General features: G+C 38.9%; 1 protein-coding gene across 2 annotated transcripts in view; it reads left to right on the forward strand.

The window, feature by feature from the left end:
* Positions 1-22,689, forward strand: part of LOC138032201 (uncharacterized) — a 52,607-nt gene extending 29,918 nt beyond the window's left edge. For both annotated transcript variants that reach the window (XM_068879815.1, XM_068879816.1), the window contains 13 exons: positions 145-209; positions 1,277-1,416; positions 2,248-2,538; positions 8,973-9,103; positions 10,896-11,049; positions 14,038-14,148; positions 15,876-16,054; positions 16,220-16,342; positions 17,541-17,611; positions 18,141-18,181; positions 19,838-19,934; positions 20,018-20,117; positions 20,839-22,689. In XM_068879815.1, the coding sequence (XP_068735916.1) occupies positions 145-209; positions 1,277-1,416; positions 2,248-2,538; positions 8,973-9,103; positions 10,896-11,049; positions 14,038-14,148; positions 15,876-16,054; positions 16,220-16,342; positions 17,541-17,611; positions 18,141-18,181; positions 19,838-19,934; positions 20,018-20,117; positions 20,839-20,844 (1,509 nt within the window). In that variant the 3' untranslated portion in view covers positions 20,845-22,689. The remainder of the gene's footprint in view (positions 1-144; positions 210-1,276; positions 1,417-2,247; positions 2,539-8,972; positions 9,104-10,895; positions 11,050-14,037; positions 14,149-15,875; positions 16,055-16,219; positions 16,343-17,540; positions 17,612-18,140; positions 18,182-19,837; positions 19,935-20,017; positions 20,118-20,838) is intronic.
* Positions 22,690-23,280: the final 591 nt, after the last annotated feature.

Genomic DNA, 23,280 nt, shown 5'->3' on the forward strand with positions numbered 1-23,280 from the left:
ATGCAAACCTATGATCACGTGGCACAAAGCAAGATAGATTAATGGCCTACTTGCTAACAAGCTGAAAAAACTCTGCGTTTTGAAATACTCAGACGCCTTCAAATCAGGCTACTGCATGATGTTAAATATTCTTTTCTTTTTTAGATAAACGCTGAATTTAATAAGTCCTCTGACTTAAAGGTATCTAGCCTCAGAATGAAGAACTTCAGGTAATGGACCTCTTAAGAAAGCAGAGATAGGGAAATGGTATAACAAGCTAAAAATACCGTCATTGGATAATATCACTTATTATAGACGCAAGAGAATATCGCTTTACTGATTGGACAGTGACGAAGGCATAAATAGGGTATAGAGTTCATTCCGGAAGTTGCTATGGAAACACAGCAAGGGAGTAATTTTTTCAGTATATAATAAATAAAAAATCGTATGAACTTGCTCGTGTATTTCTTGATTTATGGACACTCGTGATGTTTTGAAAGTTCTCAAATTGCACTTCTCTACGGCTCAGACAATTCGGAGAACTTTCAAAACATCACTTGTGCCCACACGAGCAGCAAGTGCACCGTGAACAAAACTGATGTCACCGAAATTTTTCTTATCAAACGTACTGATCTCCTGGCTTGCGTGAGTTATCGGTAGGATCGCCTATCTCTTTTGGCGATGATGTTCACGATAATAATGATGACCATATTAGGGAACATGGCAGGGATGACGACAACGGAAACAAATACGACACAAGTCTACAAATTTCATGAGTAAAATAATAGATTTGCGTTTGGACGTGCGTTTCACTTTTGCGTTCCACTGCAAAACAGTAACGTCAAATGAGCAAATGTACGTTTTTCTGGAGATCCTTAACACGGGAGGCTAACGTTTTCATATTAATTCCCTCCTCCCGGAATGGTCTGTTTCAGAGGGCCGCCACGCAGCTCTCGGAACGACTCTCGGGATTTCTCCAGAAAACAATGGACACAAAGAACGATACAAAAGAAGCAATGGACCATGACGCAAAAAGACAATAGAAACGTGTCCTAAAGGGATCCAATAGAATTATAGGTTGTAATGAGCTGCGTCCTGATTGATTTCTGAAGTAGGATTGTTGAATGACATTTTTTAATGTTTATTGCCATACTTTCGTGAAATATGTGATGTAAAGTTGTGAAAAAGGGCTGGGACACTTCGTAATCTTCATTATTTAGAACGCGTACCTGATTATCGTGTAATCCTGGACAAATTTGAAAGTAGTTAATGAGTGTTTATTGTATTTATTTCCTAGGAGCGATGATTTACAGGCGGATTTATTAATGTTAGTCATTATAAATGCCAATACAACGACAAAATCTGAAGCTGTTGGTCGCTTGATCGAAGGGCTTCGTCCGGCAAAAGTCCTAGGAATCACCTCTATATTTGTCGTAGGTGGGTGTTGAAACAGGCTAGGTTTTTTTTTTAATTTGTAAGTAATTAGTCAATGAGTCAATTAAAGTATTGAGACAGCACAAATTTCAACATTTAATTAGTTGTGTTCCTATCCAAACAAATATGAGACTAAAATGCTAGTAAAGAGGCAATAAAGTGTTTTCGCTCATATGACCAGCAGCCATATTTGCATACTAAAACAAAAGGAAGATTTTCATAAAAATGGAGTTCAATTCCCAAAAGAATATTTTACTCCTCGAACATGGCCGTCGTGACGACAATTGAACGCACTCTATAACAGATAATTCATGCAATATTCGATGACGTGAGACTAGTTGAAGGGAGATTTAGAAGGTACGAATTTTTGCTTACGACTCTCGCATACGAGTAGGAACACAGCACGAACCAGCGAGCTATGCGAGTCATAAGTTGAATTTAATTGATACGTAACCCTAATCTCATTTTAGACTTAAGATTTAATATTCTAAAGAATAGAATTGTCTGTTTTGCTGCCGCTTTGGCTAATTATTAATTATTGAATATTTTTCTATTTAATGTTATTTCGAAGTGAGCCCTCTTGATGAGTTATTTTTCTCTTAGGGCAAACTTCGCCATTAAAATATGTTTAAATAAAAATAAAAAAAAAATATTCTAAAGCTAAACGTAGTAAAACTGATTTAACGTGCATTACACGTATGGCTAACATGGCTCGAGAATATAGTTACTTTTTGTAAACTCAGCTAGGGCAGGAGGATGGCCTACTTTGTTTGTATACAACATGAATTTGTTTCTGAATTTGTTTCTGGTACGATTTCTTTGCTCTTTGAAAAGGAAAACCACAGCCTCCTGAAAACGTAAGAGCAGCAGATGTCCAGAAATGGTATTTCGTATTGACCTGGCAACAACCTAAATATGGCGTATATTACCAGATAGACAACTTCACTATTGAGCAAAAGGAAGGAACGGCCGCTAGCTTCAAAGTTCTAGAGACTTTACCCTATGAAAAAACAAGGATAAATGTCAAAGATCTCGAACCCGCTACAGAGTATACTATGCGACTGTCGAGTATCAACAAGTATGGAAGATCAAGTGCTATTCTGTTGAAACAAACTACACTACCAGGCAAGTCGACTTGCATCTTGCTGCTGTTTCTGTTTTTTTTCTGTTTTCGTCCTTGCTTAAGCTCCCTGTTTTGGTTAGGGAACGGTTACGAGGCGACGTGGTTAGGCATATACTTAGACTGTATTTGCCACCGGTTATCTTGGAGTCTATTGCTTTGATGAATGTATTACGGGATGCCAGGGGACAAACTGTTTCAAACTTTTTCGAACAGAGATGAATTTGACTTTTTTTCTCTACATCCTGTATAACAAAGGTTTCAATCAACAAACTGGTTTCAAAATTACAAAAGCAAACCCCAATGTTATATCACGACATGAAGACATTTGACCCCTAAACATGCCATAACGTATCCATGGAAACAAAATGACTCAAGATGGCCGCCGTATCACAAAAGGGTCTGTTGTCCGCGGTGGCCCCGAAATTAACTCCATGCTCCACGACTTTATTTGTCTAAGTGGCTTGGCAAACAGGCTAATAATCAAGATAAAACATCAAATCTCATGTGGGTCCATTGCTCAATCAGATTCCCTGGGATCTATTACAATATGATTCGAAGGGAAATTCACGTTTTTCAAAGAATTTATTTGGTCCTTATCAGTTCCAGTTTCATAATTATTTATTACTTATTTTCGCGACTCGGGCAATTATGGAAAATTTCCAAAACACTCGTGCAATTAATCCTTAATAGTACTCGGCCTCATGTGATTACCTATACTAACTTTAAGCGAGTTGTCACTCGCTAAGCGACCCGAAAAGCCGCTCGTGAAAGAGCGCCCTAATAAGGAGCTCAACTCGACAACTACAACCACGGCGATTCGTTCTATGAGCGACAAAAAATGGCTACATGTTGTCCACGTACTTTTTCACGTGCAATATGCACATGAAAATGCACGTGAGTTCCGCACATGCACACTCCTTTCGTGATCCTTTCGGAAAATCTACGAAAACATTTCGGATCCGAGATCTGTCAGATTTTATGGCCAAAAGAAGCTCGAAATCCGAATCTTAGTAACCTTTCATGCATGCGTTTAATATGGCGGTCTCTCAAGAAATTGCTCAAAAGTTATACTTTGAAAGTTAACAACAGAAAACAAACCAATTTGACAGAGGATGCCGTACCATACTGTGGATGAATGTGAACTCGAATTGAACAAGCTACCTTTTTGAAAGCTTTTGTACAGCAAACTTTGTTATTGGAATTTTCAAATTAAGCAATGCTTAACTACACGCCTTATTTGTTTAAAAGGTGGACAACGCTGTCCAGAGGATAAATATTAGCAAAACCAATTGGGTTATTCATGCAGAAGATTGTGATTTATTCAGTGGATAGCGCTATCCACTCTTCGAACAAATGAGGCCAGTGTTAAGAAAGAGAGCTATCCATACAGCCAAACAGGACCTTTTAATGAGAAAACAACAACAGCGCGAAGCGGCAAGGGCATACAGCAAAGATGGCGACGCAATGCGAACAACAGAATTATGTCATCTGAGAAAATATTTATCCCATAGAAACAAATAGCCGGGCGGCATGCATTATCATAAATTAATACTTCTAACACTTCCACTTGATAAACATGATGCATGGCTAAAAATAACTAAATGAACAAATTGCGAAAAAACAAAAAAGCTAATCTAAAGCTCAGGCAATGTCAATCACACCTAGTAAATTTCTCAGTTTCTCAAAAGACAGTTTTCCGACTCATTTGGTCACTATGTCTGCAAGCATGTCCCCAGTAGGACAGTAAATTACTCTGATCTCATTTGAAAGAACTCTTTCGCGAACAAATGACGACAAATGTCAATGTGTTTGGTTCTGCTGTGGGACTTTGCATTTTTAGCCAATTCAATGGTGCCTTGGTTGTCTTCATAGATGGTGGTTGGGGCATCCATCTGCTCACCAAAATCTTTCAATAAACGACGTAACCACATAGCTTCCTGAGCAGCTGAACCCAGGGCTACACACGGCTACATAATCTGCTTCAGTGGAGGACTCGGCAACAGTTGACTGCTTCGTGCTTGACCAACTGATTGTACTCTCAGCGATCTGATATACGTAGCCTGACGTTCATTTACGAGTGTCGACATCTCCTGTCCAATCTGCATCACTGTAACCTACTAATTCTGGTTCATCTTCTTTACCTGGAGAAAATTGGAGTCCATACTTCAACGTTCGTTTGAGATATCTCATAACTCGCTTGACGCCCATCGAGGAATCCTTACTCGGCCTTGGCATATACTGAGAGAGACGTCCAACTGCAGCAGCAATGTGTGGTCTTGTCGCTGTCGACATATAGGTTAGACATCCAATCGATTGTTGGTAAGTCTGAACATTGAAAGGTTCGTCATCTGGTGATAAGTGTTGAAATTTCTATCCGGGCTCAAGTGGAGTAGAGACGGGTCTACAGTTTTCCATCCTAAATGTCTTAAGTGCTTTCTCTACGTAGTTGGGCTGAGTTATGGTCAATGTTCTCTTCTCTCTGTTTCGCATGATTGACATACCAAGCAGGTAGTGAATCTCACCTTGGTCAATCATCTTAAATCTTTTGCATAATGCACTTTTTTCTTCTTTAAGCAGTTGTTTGAGACTGGAATGATGTCATCAACGTACACCCCCAAAAACAGGAAACTGATTTGACCATTAGCTTCTTTCACCGACTTCACGTAAATGCAGCCATCTGCATTGCTTTTGCAATTGCCAACTGATTTCAGGTACTCATCCAGAGTGGTATTCCCACAACGAGCTGACTGTTTAAGTCCATAAATGCTCTTCTTCAATTTGCAAACATGATTGGGTTTAGCAACATCAACAAATCCTTCTGGTAGTGACATGCAAATTTCTCAGTGCAATGAATCTTTCAAAAAAGCAGTTTTTACATCCATCTGGTGTATCTCCAAATCTTGTGCATTAGCCCGGGCAAGTAATGATCTCACAGATGTGTACCGTGCCACCGTGCCACGACATCATAATCAACACCTTTCACTTGAGAATATCCTTGTGCAACAAGCCTTGCTTTGAAGCGATCAATACAACCATCTTCGTCACGCTTGACTTTCAAGACTCAACGAGAACCAACTACATTCTTTCCTTCAGGTGGAGGCACTAGATCCCATGTATTATTCTTTAAAAAGGAATTATATTCCGACTCCATGGCTTCTCTCCATTGACTCGACTTTCAACGCTTCTTGAACTGTCTTGGGCTCATCAATTTCTGAATTGACAAATAATCAATCATCATCTTCAAACTTCGCTGCCTTGTTGGTCCCAGGTTTTGAACTTCTTCCATAAATTTATCTTCGTATGTTCTCTTCACTGGTTCTTCTTCATTTGGTGCTCCCACTGTTTGAAACTTCTGTGGAACTGCTGATTTAATATTCTTCTCAACTGGTGGTTCAACATCCTCTGGAACTATGGGTTCTTCCTTAGTCATAACTGGAACTTTAACATCATTATGAACTTCAGCCTTAAGGGATGCACTGCAACACTTTTACTTTCAGTTTCTTCATTCATGTCTGAAAAAATGTTCCTCAGCTCTGTTTGAGCTGTATAGTTTGATTCCATCTCGTCAAAATGATCAAAGTTCTCTTCAAAGATTTGTACATCTCGACTCACAACAAAATTCTTCTTTTCCAGATCATACAGTCTGTATCCTTTGACACCAGGAGGATATCCGTCAAAATTGCTTTGTGGGCTTTGGCATCGAGCTTTCTGCGTTGATTGTCTGGAATATGTACATAACTCACACAGCCGAAAACTCTCAGATTGGACATGTCTGGTTTTCTCCCAAATAAACATTCAAAAGGGATTTCATCTTTCAATGCTGTTTAGGGGCTTCGATTGTGAAGATAAACTGCTGTGCTGTATGCTTCTGCCCAGAATTCCAATGGTAAATCGGCTTGATAGAGAATAGATCTTGCTCCCTCCGTAATAGTGCCGTTCATTCGTTCAGCAATTCCATTTTGCTGTGGACTGTAAGGGACAGTGAACTGGTGCGATATTCCCTTTTCCGAACAGAACTTGAAAAAATCATTGGAAGTGTACTCTCCTCCATTGTCACTTCTGAGAACTTTAACATCTTCCTTTGCGAGAATGTTCAGTTTCTGATGACCTGTATGTTTCTTAACAGAATTGACACTGATTCCATGAATTTTGAAAGTACTTCACTCTTGGATTTGATGAAATAAGCAGTTGTATATCGTGAAAAATCATCTGTAAACGTAACCATGTACCTACTACCACCTTTCGATTCCACTTGCATTGGACCACATACATCACTGTGGACAATCTCTTACGGCCTGGTTGCCCCGTATTGGCTTTGTTTTGGGAAGGGCTTCCTCTGCATCTTGCCAAGAACACATGCTTCACACTCCTTTTGTAGTTGGGTGTCTGTATCACAGCTCATGCCATTAACCATTTCCTTCTTCACTAACTGATTGATATAGGCGTAATTGAGATGACCCAACCTGCGGTGCCAAACTGCAAGCGATGGTGTACTATTTGCTGTTGAAACTTGAGCGTACTCGGTTGAATTGACTATGTACAGCTTTTCACGCATAGACTTCCAATAACAAATTCTTGGCCATTCTTCCGTACTAAACATTTATCCTTATCAAATTGGATTTCTGCTTGACTTTACCTTCGCCATGTGTAAGAATTACTGTGCTGTCTCCCAGGTAAATATTTCTTGGTTCTTGGTACTGAACAGAGTTCTCTAAAATGTTTTTGTTTCTTGTCATGTGCTCTGTCGCTGCTGAGTCAGTAAACCATTCATTTGACTGATTCATCGTGCTTGAGATTAGTGAAACTCCTTCGAGTTCCGCCATATTTGAATTTTCTCTTCTTCTTCTTCTTCTTCTTCTTCTTCTTCTTCTTCTTCTTCTTCTTCTTCTTCTTCTTCTTCTTCGGTTGTGTTTGTTATTCAGTGGACAGTGCTTGGCAATATGCCCATCCTGGTTACATTTAAAGAATTTGGTTCCCTTGTATCTTTCATGATCATCATGGTGAAATTGACAAGAATCTTTACGAACTGGGTTGAAATTCTGAAAACGTGCACCGCGAACACCACCGGATCTACCACGTGCTTGATAATTTCCTTTATTGAAACTTCTTCCTCTTCTTTGATTCACGAAGAGCGCATTGTCAGACTTTTCTTTCTCGTTTTTCTCAGTCCGTTTCATATATTCTTCAATCAACAACGCTTTGATATTCTTCTAGTCGAGATCATCGGCATTTCTGGCATTCAAACTTGTCAACAAGTTATCGTACGACTCGGGTAAATTTCCCAGCACAACCGTGGCGAATTTTTTTTTCGTAGAAATTTCCTCATTCATTTCCCATAACTGCTCAGCAAGGGAAGTCATATGGGTTAAATGTTGCATCAAATTTGCGCCTTCTTTCATACTTGCTGCGTAAAACGTACGGTTTATGCGGACAATCTGTGTGAATGAGGCAAACTCAAATTGCTTCTGCAAGATTTTCTATGCTTTGAGAGAGGGTTGGCAACCGAAGAAATGTGAACTTGCAATCTCCACATTCAGAGCAATCAGCGAATAAGCTTTGTCAGATCGTAATCGAAAAGCATTTCTTACAGTTGCAGTTGCAGAATCTCCTGGGGGTATTTCTTTACCTTCCAGTGTAGACTGCACTCCATTAAAACGAGCTTTTTGTTGAACTTCCATGTCTGGTAATTCTTTCCGTTGAACTTCTCGATCTTTACAATTTCTGACATTGTCGTCATGTTCCAAGGTAGAAAACACTTCAAATACCTACAGTAATAACTTCACGTCCTGGGCCCATAACCTGTTAAGAAAGAGAGCTATCCGTACAGCCAAACAGGACCTTTTAATGAGAAAACGCAGGAGCCCATTACTAGGAGCCTCCATATGCAGTAGATCTTTGAGTCAACCTTTGCGCGTATCTTTCTATTTTTAGAACGAACCCTTGAGCAGGAGACTCGCATTTACATAAATTTACATCAATTTGCACGATTTAAATGCAGTTTTACTGCTTTATTTGTCTTCGTTGGACAATGACTTTACACTGATTAATTTGCGAACAACGAAATATCTGGATTTACAAATTCAGGGAATCCTTTTATTTCAGTTTTCTATCTTTAAATTCCTATCCTCACACTCCTGTTTAGTTCCTAGATAGTTCCTTTTTATGTATTTATTTTCAGTCGCGACAATTAATCAATCTCTTCACAGTTTCTCGTTGTATAACGATACACTTAGGCTGCTCCAGTTCTGTATTCACGAATTTCTACACTCTGAACTTCAAAAATTGAACAAGCCTTCGAACATGAAAAATCTCATCTCATCTCATCTCTTACTTCTTCTCGCTATTTATAATAAATTATGTTAATGTATGCATAATTCAATTCTAACACTCACCACAGAAATCGAACAACTAACCGCTGTATTTTTTCTATCTACAGATAAATTTCTTCTGAAATTGATGGTGACTATCGTGTTGCCATTTGGTTTAGCTATTCTCTTCATCACGATTGTCTGTATTAAGTTTGGACCACCTTGTAAATGTAATGTTGAGGACAAGTCTCAGATTGAGGTTAGTAAGGAATTAAGAGGTCTCCAACTTGAAATGTCAATTATTTATAATAACTAATGTAATTCTAATAATTATAATTATAATTATTAATTTTAATTAATTATAATAATGATTATTATAATTCGAATAATATATTTTGTGAATATATGATGAACATCTGGAATTGGAGATGGGCTTGGAGTTTCAGCTAGTCATCAAATAATCATTCTGTTTTTAATATTTCATGTACGTCTCGCAGCATAAACAATCCTTCTTTCCGAAAAAAAAACCACCTAAAATGAGAGTATCTTGAAATTTGATAAAACGCAAAAGATGGACTGGTTCTGAAACTCTGGAGACTACAAAAGCGAGAACAGTGACATCGCACTTCATGTTAACTTGACCGTGACGATGCGCAATATTTTGTCCTCAGTTCACAACTGAGTTTTGAAGAATTTAATCGCAACTTTTAAAATGCCCCTGTGACCAAAAAATCAATTGTTTTCTTTCTTTGGATTTCAAAACTGTGTTAACTAAATTCTAAGCGCCCAAAGGTTTAAGCCTTGATTTCAAAAAGACTCCTGTTTATTTTAACTGGGATTCTCCTATATAATGGTTCGCTATTATTAACTTCAGTACTTGAGAGAGCTGGTGCGAGGATAAAATGACGTCAAAGCCTCACTTGTTTAAGAATACAATGCCGCTGTACGCCGCAGAATTAATATGCCACGCCGGGAGTTTTGCTCTATCATACTTTTAAACTCGCGTTTTGCATTTATAATAAGATGCATTCACACGTTCAAATTTTAAGCAAGTGAGCCTTTGACGTCACTTTTCCATCTGAGGTCCAGTCGATCAGTTTTGAACGTGAGTAATGGCGGACCATGAAATCCAAAAGTTACACTCAAAATAAACGGCCTTAATCTTTGGATTAAACCAAAGCTCAAAATTTTGCAAGTCAGGTGTTACGCAAACACACTTTCAAAATCGAAAGAAAAAAGGAATTGATTTATTTTTATCACAGGGGCATTTTAATGAGCTGTGTTTTAGAAAAAGGGTGTGGTTTGTGCATGGCCAGGGCCGAAAAATTAAACAAAAACGTAGAACAAAGAAACTTGTCAAATTTCGAAGCCATCTCCATATGTTAACTATGAAAGGAATTAACAAATCTCCAATTCCAAGAACAGTGCTTGAAATGTTAAACATATCAGTAGTGAATATATAATGACAGTCTGGAATTCAGAAAAATGTAAGTCCAGATGTGGTTGAAGTTTCAGTTAGTTATCATCATTCTGTTTTTAATAATTGACGTATTCCGGAAAAAAAAAAACATGAGAGTATCCTGAAATTTGGTGAAACCTCAGGAATGATGCATTATTACTCATAGCGGATTATTACTCGTAGCGGATTATGTAGTGTCCGCGATTACGTAAGCGATTTTGTAGTGATTGTGAAGTCGATTGTGGAGCTGGTTATGTATCGATTATATGGTCTATCAGATAGCCGAGTATGTAGCCGATTGGAGGCGATATATGGCCGATTTTGTTGGCGAGGGTATAGCCGTTATATAGTCAGCGATTAGCTACTTCGTTAAAGCCCGTAGTTTTGCCGATCGCTAATTTGCTTTGACTCAGTCGATCGTGTACTAGCTGTACTGCTGCATAATAATCGCTATACAATCAGGGCGTGGATACTGAAAGTCAGGCATAGAAATAACGAAACAATTTTTGCAATTAGGGTAGATTTAGAAATACATATCCAAGCACATTAATTGTTTGTTGTAAAACACGCACATACTTTTCTTACCTTTTAGATAGAGTTGCCCTTGAAAGGAGGCTGGCGCGAGTTTCCAAGATCGCATCTTCAAATCCAAGTGAAGTTAGGACAGGGCGCTTTTGGAGAAGTTTATAAAGGAGAGCTGAAGAATGAAAATGAAGTGATAGCTTGTGCAGTAAAGAAGCTTAAAGGTAGAGCTTGGTCTCTTTGGAGCTCAAATCACCTGACCTTATCTCCATACGAACTTTTTTAACTTGGACTAAAGCTTACAAATTGGCCAAGAGCAGGAGCCCAGGGGCGTATCCCCCCCCCCCCCCCCCCCCAACACACACACACACACACACCCTGTCTAATACAACTGGTATTCTTGAAAGAAAAAAAAACCTCACCAGTCAGCTACCCCAGCCCATCTCTCAGTGGTGCACCACCTCCTCCTAAAAAAAATCCCTGATCTGCGCGTGCAGCCCATGAGTAATTTTTGACGTGGAAATTGATGATGACTATCACCGATCAATCTGATGGGTGATCATCAGGAAGCTTACATATAGAAAGCTTAGAAATAAGTATCGCAACTACCTTAATTTTGTTCTTTCCAAATCACTCAACACGCAGACAGCAGACGGCTACTAAAAATATACATTGCCAAGCAGTCCAGGGCAAAACGAATTTCATAAATAATGTATAGATTTAGCCAAGCCTAAAAGCAAAATTCTTGCCACTGTCGAGGCACATCGAAAAACAGTTAGGCAAGCGGAGTAAAAAAACTTCTTGTTCGCTCGCATTTTAAGGCAAACAAACCAGCAACAGATCAATTATTTCTGTCCAAAAAGAGTACACATGATTGTCATTTAAATCCAGTTAACAATAAAAATTCGAGTTTCGTTCCTGAACAAAGGAAAAAACGACTAAACCACGTTTTAGAAATATGCATCCACTTGAAATAACTCATCCGTAGAAATAAAAAAGGGTTTAGTGTCCAAGAAAAGAATTTGTGGAGTAACTTCTTCCACCAACTTTAATTAAGCTATTACTGGTGTACCGTTTTTTCGTTCTCGTTCTCTTTCTCTCTTCTTTCGTTTCTGTTCTCCTGTCATAGGCCGTCCAGGCATCTTGCAACCTTAGTAGATTCGAAATTAAAAATCTTAAGACATATCAAAAACTGCAATTCAGAGCAAAAAGCAGCCTTAAACAAATTAAAAATAAACACTCAGCTTTAACTTTATATCCTTCCTATGCTTGACTTGAATAACTACAGCTATATTATGTTAAACCTGGATTGAAACCAGCGAAAAATGCAAGAAAAATATATTTTTCAACCCGTACCTGAACACGAAAAGCATCGACTGTCAAGAGCTTTGCTGACGTAGCATGGCTGTGTAGCGGCGTCGAGCCACAGAAAGAGCGCGAAAAATTAAGCCTCGTTCAGGTGCGAGTGTGGGTGTCTGACCTGGCCTGAGCCTGCGATCCAATCAACAACCAGTCCCGGGTAAGCGGTCAACTTAAAAAAAAACAGCTCACCTCGATAAGGTCTAACTTGAGCCCGCGATATGGTCACGTTATACTAGTCAGCGGACATCTTGTTTTGACAGGTGTCAATTGATTATAACATTGATGTCCAATATCAAAGATGTATGCTGTAAACTATGATGAGCTCTAAACTTGAGCCCGTGATATGGTTACGTCATACTGGTCACATTGGCAAGCTGAATGAAGGGGGTAGTTTCTAAAGAAACTGTGGTGCTGCGTCGGTGGGGAAGTAGTATACAAAAATTTGGTTTTATCAACGGAGTTGATAATGTAAATTGGCCACCGTACAGAGATTCTAAAAGCTGACGTTTCGAGCGTTAGCCCTTCGTCAGAGCGAATCGAGGAATTATCGGGTTACGTGTAGTTTTTATAGTAGAGTAGGAGCTACGCTATTGGTGGTAACATGGCAACGTGAAAAATAGGAATATATTACTTAAATGAAAAGCGTTCGTTAATACCGTGAGGATTGAGGGTGCCGATTTGGAAGATGAATTTTTGTTCTAGATTCTTGCGGCTTTCCGTCGTACCTAGATGTAGGGAAAGGCCGCAGATAGCCATGTGTTTTTTGGAGTTGTTAGGGAGATTAAAATGACGAGCGACTGGCTTAGATGCATCTTTGTCATTCTTCTCAACATCGCGAAGGTGTTCGCGGAATCGGTCACCTAGTCGTCTACCTGTCTCGCCAATGTATAATTTATTGCATAACGTACAGGTTATGCAATAAATGACATTTGCGGAGGTACATGTGAAACGATCGGTGATCTTAACAGATCGCTTAGGTCCCGATATCTTGCTGGTGTTGGTGCTGACATAATTAAGCAATATCCGGGAAAACCAAAAGGCGGACAGTTATTTTCACTAACCCTAAAGCCAGTAAGAATAAACAATTGAAGCTATGATCTTCGCAGTTATGAACGCAATTTTTACAATTGCGTAGAGAAGCCTGAAAAATTCAGGACTTCAACGGGGTTTGAACCCGTGACCTCGCGATTCCGGTGCTACGCTCTAACCAACTGAGCTATAAAGCCACTGAAGTTGGGAGCTGCTCATTTGTGGGTTCTAATGGTCCCGTGAGGAATGAATCAATGATGAAATGGTATATGAAATGAATCATATATGAACTGCGGATATGAAATCAAGTGAAGCTATGATCTTCGCAGTTATGAACGCAATTTTTACAATTGCGTAGAGAAGCCTGATCGTCGCAGTTATAGCTTCACTTGATTTCATATCCGCAGTTCATATATGATTCATTTCACATACCATTTCATCATTGATTCATTCCTCACGGGACCATTAGCACCCACAAATAACCAGCTCCCAACGTCAGTGGCTTTATAGCTCGGTTGGTTAGAGCTTCGCACCGGAATCGCGAGGTCACGGGTTCAAACCCCGTTGAAGTCCTGAATTTTTCAGGCTTCTCTACTCAATTGTAAAAATTGCGTTCATAACTGCGAAGATCGTAGCTTCACTTGATTTCATATCCGCAGTTCATATATGATTCATTTCATGTACCATTTCATCAAGAATAAACAAGCCGGGAGCTCCGCTTTTAGGCTTGGCTAAATCTATATATTATTAAGTTACACCCATCTTTATGGAGTGCCATGTTCTGGTTTTGCGTTAACAACCTCCTTTCATTTGAATGACAGAGGGTGCCACAGAGCTAGAAAGGCGAGACCTCATAAACGAACTGAACATTATGGTGACAGTTGGTGAACATCCTAATATTGTCAGTCTTTTGGGGGCATGTACGGCAGGAGGTAAGAATTTGTTCTTAGAGCGATCTTAAGTATATTGCACAAACTAAAAGATAGGCAGGCAAACACTTACACAAATCTTTCTATTTTGATGCGGATTAGTGGTGTCAAATCAATGCTTTAATAAGACTGACAATTAAATAAGACAAGGACAATTAAAGGAAACCTCCAGTCCTTCTTAAGATAATCTATAAACTGCAGAACCATTTTTTGTAATTGTTTCAAAGAAGTGTACAGAAAAAAATGACTTTAAGAATCACTTATTCACAGGCGCCACCATCTTAAATATCTGTTACATGTTACGGTTGCTTCCTCTGACGCAAGAGCTTTGGTTTAGTCTCAGTTTTTCAAGATGGCGCCTCCCCGGAAATTTGAAAACAAAAATCAGCGATTCTAAAATTGATTGAAACACAAGTGCTTTCTTTGAGAACTGATTGTAAACATTATTTTCTATGGGTTTAAGTTATCTTTTCGTTGAAGGGAAGGTTTCCTTTAAACCAGTGGATCAAACGCAAGGCAAATTCAAGAAGCCCGCGCTTAGTGCTTGTAAATGCATGCAAGAAATTTACAACTTAGCGCATTTCTGAGCTGCATTTTTTCTCTGTTTCAGAGCGAGTATTGATGCGCAACCTTTAAAACAAAAATGAGTTGGATTTTCTTGGAAAGTTCGTGTGTCATCTTCCTTCAATTGTTTCGCACCAACTCGCGATTCGGAAATGGATTATCGGTTTTGCTCTTAATTGTGACTGGCTAATAATATGGCACGTGATTTTCAAGTTAATAAGTTTCCTTAATTACAGGGGCCACTTTTCTACAATAATTACAGTAATGAACAAGAGGGAAATGCGTCCTTTTAATGCTAAAAAGCACTTATTCACAACGGCCGTAATTCAGTTTTATATTAGGGACCTTTAGATTCTAGGACGAGGACGAGAACGAGTACGAGTTTTGAATGTTTGTTTTTTAGCGAAAATACTAAGAAGATTTATAACCCGTACGATTAATCTTACTCTTTGTTAGCAGTATAGGTTGCTCAGTTATTCTTATTGCTGTTACCTGGGCCTTTTTGCTGATCAAAAAATGCCAAAACTGCTACCGTCTTCTTGACTTGTTTTGACACGAGAACATTTTTGCAGAACCTCGTACTAAAATTTCCACACACGTTTTTCCCTCCAAAATGATGCTGGTTTGCGCTCGCTCACTGTTGTTCTATGAGAAAATTTGGTACGCGCAGGCGTTCTCGTCCTAGAATCTAAAGCTCTCTATTATTTAGCTCTCGGAAGGACTCTCGGGACGGGTTCAGAGAACAATGGACAAAACAACGATACAAAAGAAATAATGGACCATGATGTAAAACCAGAAGCCCATGAGTAGGAGCGAACAGCTACCCTGTATTCCCGTCACGGCGTTTTTCAAAGAACGATTTATTTTTAGAATTTTCCGCGAATGAGGCTCCCGTGAGAGCCCGATGCACAAGAAACTAACTTGACGTCATTGCGTCACCAGGCCGGAACGGTCTTTCTTTCTGATGGAAAAGGTTTTCTAAAAATAGATCGGTTTGTAAAAATGCCGTGAGAAGTTGTTCACTCCTAGTCATGGGCTTCGGTAAAACAGAATAGTGATGAATGATAACGTTAAACATATCATTGACAATCTCAGACTAATCGCTTAGCCGTTCGTTTGTCTTAAAAGTTGCTAATTATTGACTTTGTTGTTTTCATTCCAAATAGAGCCGATACTGGTAGTTGTGCGCCTTGCAGAGAACGGTTGCTTGTTGGATCGTTTGAAGGAAAATCGCGCAAATCCATACGTCAATGTTGGAGATAAAAAAGCGACTTTTACCGAAACCGAGAAAGTCAAGATTGCACGAGGCGTGGCCAGTGGAATGTTGCACCTTTCAAGCAAAGTGGTAAATGTCTATCAATTATTATGACGTCAAAACTTCAGTCTACCTTTACTTACAAACGGTATTGTTCTTTACACCAATATGGCTGCTGTGGCCTCAGGTGAAACCATCTATTTATACGTATCAAATGTCTTCTATTGACTTTTCTTTGCCCTTGTTGATTTGCAGTGTGTTCATCGGGACCTCGCTGCACGAAATGTACTTCTTGACAAGAATAATGTTGCCATGGTATCTGATTTTGGCATGTCACGTGATATTTACGAGAGTGGTGCATACGAGCATATGTCCGGGGTATGAGAATGAAAACTTGAATTAAATTTAAACTTGAGTGCCTCGATTGCTTTTGCATCACCAACATCGTTCCCAGGGTCTCTTTGTAGATGAGGAGAGAGACCCTGGTTGGGCTGGTCACGTGGTTCTCCTCGGCAAACATTTTCCCACTGGGGTAGAGTCATATTTTGACCCGCAACTGGGCGAAACTGTAATCACTCACAAGGCATTTTCTCAATAAACAATCATTACTTTAAAGTGTAAGTTTCAAAAAGGCCAAAACAGTTGATGTTATATTTCCACAGGAGATTTTGTTACTAGCTAAAGTTGCTTTTACAGAACATTCAACATCATAAAAAATACACCACACACTACGTTTCCTTAATAAAATGTCTCTTATTTTACCGGCGTTAAAAATATGCATCACACAATTTGTGTTATAAATTAAACGCTAAAGCCAGGTGTGCAGTTGCAAAAACTATAACAGCGACAATTTACCGGTACACGAAGTTGTTTGAAATATAAAAAAGTAAAAACTGTCTGCTCGCTGTACAAGCTTGCGACTTAGGGATCACTTTGTTTAACATTCAAAAGAAAACTGAAAGTCAAAGAACAAAATAAAATACCTGCACATTTAGGTTGAAGTCACGTGACATATGGCATGTACACCCACTGATCGATCGCAAGGCATGTTTGTTTTCCGTGGATAAACGTTCCGCTTCTTTTCTTTCATGACAAAACTTTCTTTTCTTTAAGCGTGCGTAGTATCCTTCGTTATCGCTCAATTCCAATGATCAATTGAGTTTGTTCAAGTCTTAAACTTTGAATCCGGACTTTCTCAAGGCATACAAATTTTCGAACGACTTGAGTATATTTTCTGTTGTATCCGATCCATTTAAAAACAACTTTTTACCTGTCACGTCGAATTCCATGCGTAGTACATTCAATACCTTGTCGTGAAACGTTTTGTGGATGGTCGTCTGGCCCCAAATGGTCAAATGGGTTGTGATTCTGTTCCTCGCAATGATGACAAGGCTTACACTGCCATCCCCACCCAAACAATACACATTTAAAAAAACTCCCAGATTTTGGAAGACACGTAACCATCCCCAACCAGGGTCTCTTCCCAACTTTAATAGAGACCCTGGGAACGAGGTTGTCGCACCACCAGCTCGTCGATGTATATTTAGTCGACAAGCATATCTTTTAACTTCCATAGGGTATGTTGCCAGTCCGCTGGATGGCGTTGGAATCTATAGAGGATTTTACTTACAATGTCAAGACTGATGTGTGAGTTTCATAGCGGTGTGAAAGAAAAATTTGTATCCACTCATTCATATCACTGTTCATATCTGTATCTGCCGTATTAGTTTGTGTAGCCATCGAGTTTTTTTTTGTTGGGGTGGAAAAAGGGAACATCCCTGTTATCCCAAAATAATTAATTTCTTTCATTCATTGAGTCCATCGCTGAACAAATTGACCTGCTCCCGAATGAGTGACCGGGGCTTCATAGTCCAGTTGGTAGAGCTTTGCATCGCCATCGCAGAGGACATGATTTCGAATGCCGTTGAAGCCAACCTGAACTTTTCAGGTGTCTGTAAGAGACAATTGCTTAAATTGTCAAGAAAAGTGCGAGGATCACTTCTTCATTTCAATGGCCAAATTGTTAAGAAAATTTTACTTTACACTGTGTATCTTAGCCAGGATTCAGGTGGCTTAACCTCCTTTTTAGGTGCTACGTTGAAAGAAGAAAACTAAAGCGGCGCTTTGACTTTGACAAATACTTGTTGACGTGCGGTTTAAATTTCTTTTCTGTTAGGTGGGCGTTTGGTGTGGTGTTGTGGGAAATTGCATCTGGAGGTAATTCTTTTTTTTTTCATTTCCAGGCAGAAATGTATGGGAACATTTAGTACCTTGAAAAGTTGTTTTTTCTCAACCGACGGAGCCAGCACTGCGTAAAATCCCAAGCGTTCAGTGTCGGGTAATTGATCCAACTCTTCAGTTGGAGGCATTGTGGCTCAGTGGTTAAGGCGTTCGCCCTGAGATTCGGGAATCCCGGGCTCAAGCCGAGTTCTGACCACTGGTTTAATTTGTTCCTGGTTGTCCTTTGTTCAACCTCTCAGCTGCACTTGTAAAAAGCCCACTGGTTTTCCTCCGGTCCGTTAGGATTCTTAATTGTTGAAAGTTCTGTTCTGTTGTGATTGTGTTTCATTGGCCCTGAAAAGCCCTAATGGGGAGTGATCAATTAAGTATGCATTGTATTGTATTGTATTGTATCGTATCGTATCGTATTGTATTGTATTGTATTGTATTGTATTGTATTGTATTGTATTGTATTGTATTGTATTGCATTGTATTGTATTGTATTGTATTGTATTGTATTGTAGTATGTTGCGTGTCTGTTGCTTCGCCTCGTCAGGTATGAGCCACCCGGGGCTTTGCTATGGCCCTATTTGGTCACGTTTTTTTGCTTTGGTGGTTTTTCACGACTGTAAAACGAGTATTTGTCACACTTAACGTTGCTTTTGGATGTAACACGTCGATTGGAGTTAACTATATAGTCTCAGAGAATATTCTCAGCGTTTCCGGAGTGTTTTTGGAACCACAGGGTAAATTACATGCCAAATTCCCTCAAAATAGGGAAAGGAAGTCCAAGAGATTTGCTTGGTATAAGAGCATGAATATTATCATGTTCTATCTTATGTCGTTTTTGAGAAGTCCCTTGGTATTTGTAGATAGTAGGAAAGAAATGAGCTAAAACCAAACTAGTTTCTTTGATTTTTGGTGAAACAAAAATTTCAGCCAGACGTATGTTGTTTGCTGTAGGATAAATAGACTACTTTGACGATTCGGCAGCCATTTTGATTTCTATTGTTTAAAAAGATATTATGGGATGCTCAAGGAGCAAATTAATTGTATTTTCCCCCTGAACATCCCATAATGGTTATGACTAGAGTGGATACTCCAAAATAAAGTGAGAGAGTTAGTTTTGTCGGTACATAAAGTACCAAACGTTCTTACTAAAGTTAATGTCTCAAGAACAATTTATGAAAGCTAACCATTTCGAGTCTGCGCTTAACCCTAATCACTAAGATCAGTACCTTACCCAGCAGTTATTCTTTGCCTAACAGAGTGTGGTTTATCTGCCGAAGCGGGTTAACACTAAGGTTTTCAGATATTAACACGTAACGTTCCCAAATGTTACATCTGTATATGTATCACGAAGCGTCTCACCTTATTTCGAGTATCGATTCCTTCCAGTCATAACCATCCCATAAATAATGGTTAATAGCTATTGGAACAATATAATTCAAAGTGGCCGCCGTATCGTCGAGGTAGTCTATTTCTCAAATGCCTTCTACCAGCAGCCTTTCCCACCCCACCCAACAAAATATTGTTCCACAAGAAGTGCAAATAACCCAACCCTGTGTCACCAGTGCATGGTTTTGGAGTAGTGGTAGTTTTCAGTACTTATTGTTGTTATTTCTATTTTGTTTTTTTTATTCTTTCTTTGAGGAAAATTGCCTTATTCGGCTTTGAAAGGCCTCGAGATTTTGGACTTCTTAAAATCCGGACAAAGGCTGAAGCAACCAGAAGGGTGCTCAGATGACACGTAAATACACCAGTTACTTTTGCGATTGTGGAACAGAAGCTCCCTCAAAGTCTAATGCTAACTTGACATTTCTTTTTTTTAAGCTATCAGATAATGCTGTCTTGTTGGAAGCAAGATCCCTTACAACGTCCTTCGTTTGGCGAGCTTGTAAAGATATTTGACCAGAAGTTGCAAACAAATAGCGTAAGTGATTAAAATTAATTTTTACCATACTCGAACATTTCTAGTTCGGTTTTACTCTTGACACACAAGGCGCAGAAACTGGTTTCGTGGTGACGCGATGCTGAAATCATACAAATAAGAGGCTACACATAGTCTACACTTTGTTCGACATCAATCAAGCTGGCATTTGCTCCAAACCTCAACGGCCTCAGATGCTTGTGTGAACTAAGTAAAATATCGCCGCCTTAGATAATGAGAGTAGAAAGTTAAGTCTCCAAATTGTGCCATTCTCAAGCAGTTTATCGTTAAAAAAAACAGAAACGTCTTCGTCGTCAAAACCAGTGAAATTTGTTGATTTCTCGTTGTTTTGTGGATTACGGCAAAAAAATGCACTCAAATGCTTGCTGCACGTGCAGAACGATTATTTTTCCTTCCTTACCCAATGATATTCTTGCTTTGTGGCGTTATCGCTGCGGTAGCCGTCGTCGTTGCTAAAAGAACGTCCCTACTAGTCACAGCTATTCAAGATGGCGGGGCCCAGGAAATCTGAAAACCAAAACATGTCAAAGGAGCGTCTTGAAAGGTTATTTCTTTCAGATTACAATCGCTTTCATTGGAAAAATGTTCGAACAAGTTTATTGTAAACATTATGTTCCGTGGTTTAAAGTTATTTTTCTGGTTTTAGTGGTGGTTTCCTTTAAATTAAATGTAAGGGTTCAATAATTTCTTTCTTCTCGTTTAGGTATAAAGAGTTGGAACAAAGCAGTGCCTTGATTGAGACGGACGGCTTGAGTACACTAAAGTATATTCTGACAGACTATCAGGAAAGGCCGTGCTACACAATTATGTCTGTGAATGAATTTCGAGTTGAGCTGTTGACAAAACTTCTCAGAGATTCTGCCTGCCTTTATTTTACGTCTGTTCAGTCTTTGGCGTTTTTGAACGCTTCTTTTCTTTCTTTGAGCTCCTGATTGAGAATTCTATCGCGGTTGTGTATCGTCTTTCCACCATCTCAATCTTCCACAATTGTTTTTTTTGCTCTTCAGTTGTTCCCTGCGGCGTTAGACGAACAAGTGGCCAAGCCGCCAGTCCCAGGCTACTGCCATCAATCGCGCATGTCAGTAAAGTCTTACAAGATAAACGATGGACCGAGTAGATTCATCGTGTCTTTAAATTTTGACAACAAATGAACAAAAACCAAGATCTTAAGTGACAGTTATATTTCGGTATAAGCTATACCATCATCAGACTGAAAATGCATACAAAAATTAGGAGCTTAAATAGTTACAAGAGGTATACTCAAGAGAACAGGCAGAGTTCCCTGCTGGATTTTAATCCATTGTTAAGTGATGGCAATAGATTGCCTGTTTACTTGAGTGTACCTCTTGTAACTATTTAAGCTCCTAATTTTTGAATGCATTTTCAGTCTGATTATGGTATAGTTTATACCGAAATAAAACTGTCACTTAAGATCTTGGGTTTTGTTCATTTCTTGTCAAAATTTAAAGACTTATATGTCCTGAGATTATCATCAGGTTCTGGCTTTCAGTAAAGTCTCCTGGGTTGAATTCCAAAATGTCAGCGCATAACTATGCTCAGGGTTAAACAAACGGCATTCATGTAAAGCAGTTTTTATGTTTTAGTTAGTTTTATTGTTTTTGAAATATTAGATTGCATTTAGTTCTTACGTTAAATTAATGGTCACAAGATGACCCGCGTTAAGGAAGTTACTTTTCTCGGAGTTATTTTGGATGAAAACCTTTCATGGAAGCCACATATCTCACATATTGCTTGCAAAATTTCTAAATCTATTGGTATTATTGGTAGATCAAGTCCTTGTCTCACTAAGCTTGCCTTGAAAACGTTGTATTATTCGTTAGTTTACCCTTATTTTCAATATTGTATTATAGTTTGGGGTTCAACATACCCTACTAACCTTAATCGTCTTATTTTGCTACAAAAGCGTATTGTTAATGAGAAGCCTTTTGATGCGCATACTGATCCATTATTTAGAGATTTAAAATTCCTTAAGTTTGTAGATATTTATTTTTTGCACTTAGGTAAACTTATGTATTCTTATAATAATAACTTACTTCCTCCCTCTTTTAGCAATTTTTTTTTTACGTACGAATCAGGTTCATAACTATAATACTCGTGGTTCTAGCCGATTCTATATCCCATTTTGCCGTACTAATTTAAGGAAATTTGCCATCATTTACCAAGGCCCAGTCTTCTTCAATACGTTATGCTCTGACATTCGAAATGCTCATTCATTATATTCTTTTCAGTCTAAGATTGAAACGTATCTCTTGTCATGTTATTAATCAGATTCTGACGTCTTCCCCTTCTTGTTCTTGTTACTAGTGTAAAATAAGGAAAATATCGTGTTACGTGTAATGGTAATTTAATTAAGCAGTCTCTTTAGTCCATCAATCCATGTAAGCTCTTTCTGATTGTATTCTTTTATGTAACGAGGGGGCCCAGGTCCTATAAGCCCCATGGTTTCTTCTGGGCTCCCTTGCCATGTGATAATTTCTTTTTTTATACTAAACTTGGTAATGTATTGCGGCTAAATAAACTGAACTGAACTGCACGTTTTGTAACTGATGAATTTACCGTTTAACATACAAACATACATATAAGATGACACCGATGCAAGGAGAGTAGCCCGTCATATCTGTTACGGAAATACGAGTTAGACCTAGGGGAGGAAAAAACAAAATTTAATTTATGCTTGTAATTTTTGTGTGTAACATTGGCAATAATGAGACGAAATAGAATTTGCAGATCGCGGTATAAATAGATCTTAGGTGCTCCTGCTCAAGCAGAAACGATTTCCCCATATTTTTAGCCGTTTCAGCGACAAAGAAAGTTCGTTATACTGTCATGTCTGGTTCGAGTTGTGAATCGAACAATCGGTTTACCCCCAATCGTGTGAAGAAAATAGTACTCGTTTACTGATTAAGCCTAAGCGCTCGTTTCAGTGATTAGGCTTCAACTCTCTTTTACCATTTTAGCTTTCATTTTACGGTTCGGTTAACTACACTTTTCACGAGTTCGTGTGAAGAAAATAGCACTCGATTACTGATCACAATTGATTGGTACTTGAATAAATTTCATACTTCAACTTAAATTTGGTAGTCTCTGCGTACCGCATTGCCGGCTGCGCCGAACTTTGTTCGAG

Source organism: Montipora capricornis, chromosome 14 (genome assembly GCF_036669925.1).
Source record: "Montipora capricornis isolate CH-2021 chromosome 14, ASM3666992v2, whole genome shotgun sequence".
In the NCBI taxonomy this organism is placed as follows: Eukaryota; Metazoa; Cnidaria; class Anthozoa; order Scleractinia; family Acroporidae; genus Montipora; species Montipora capricornis.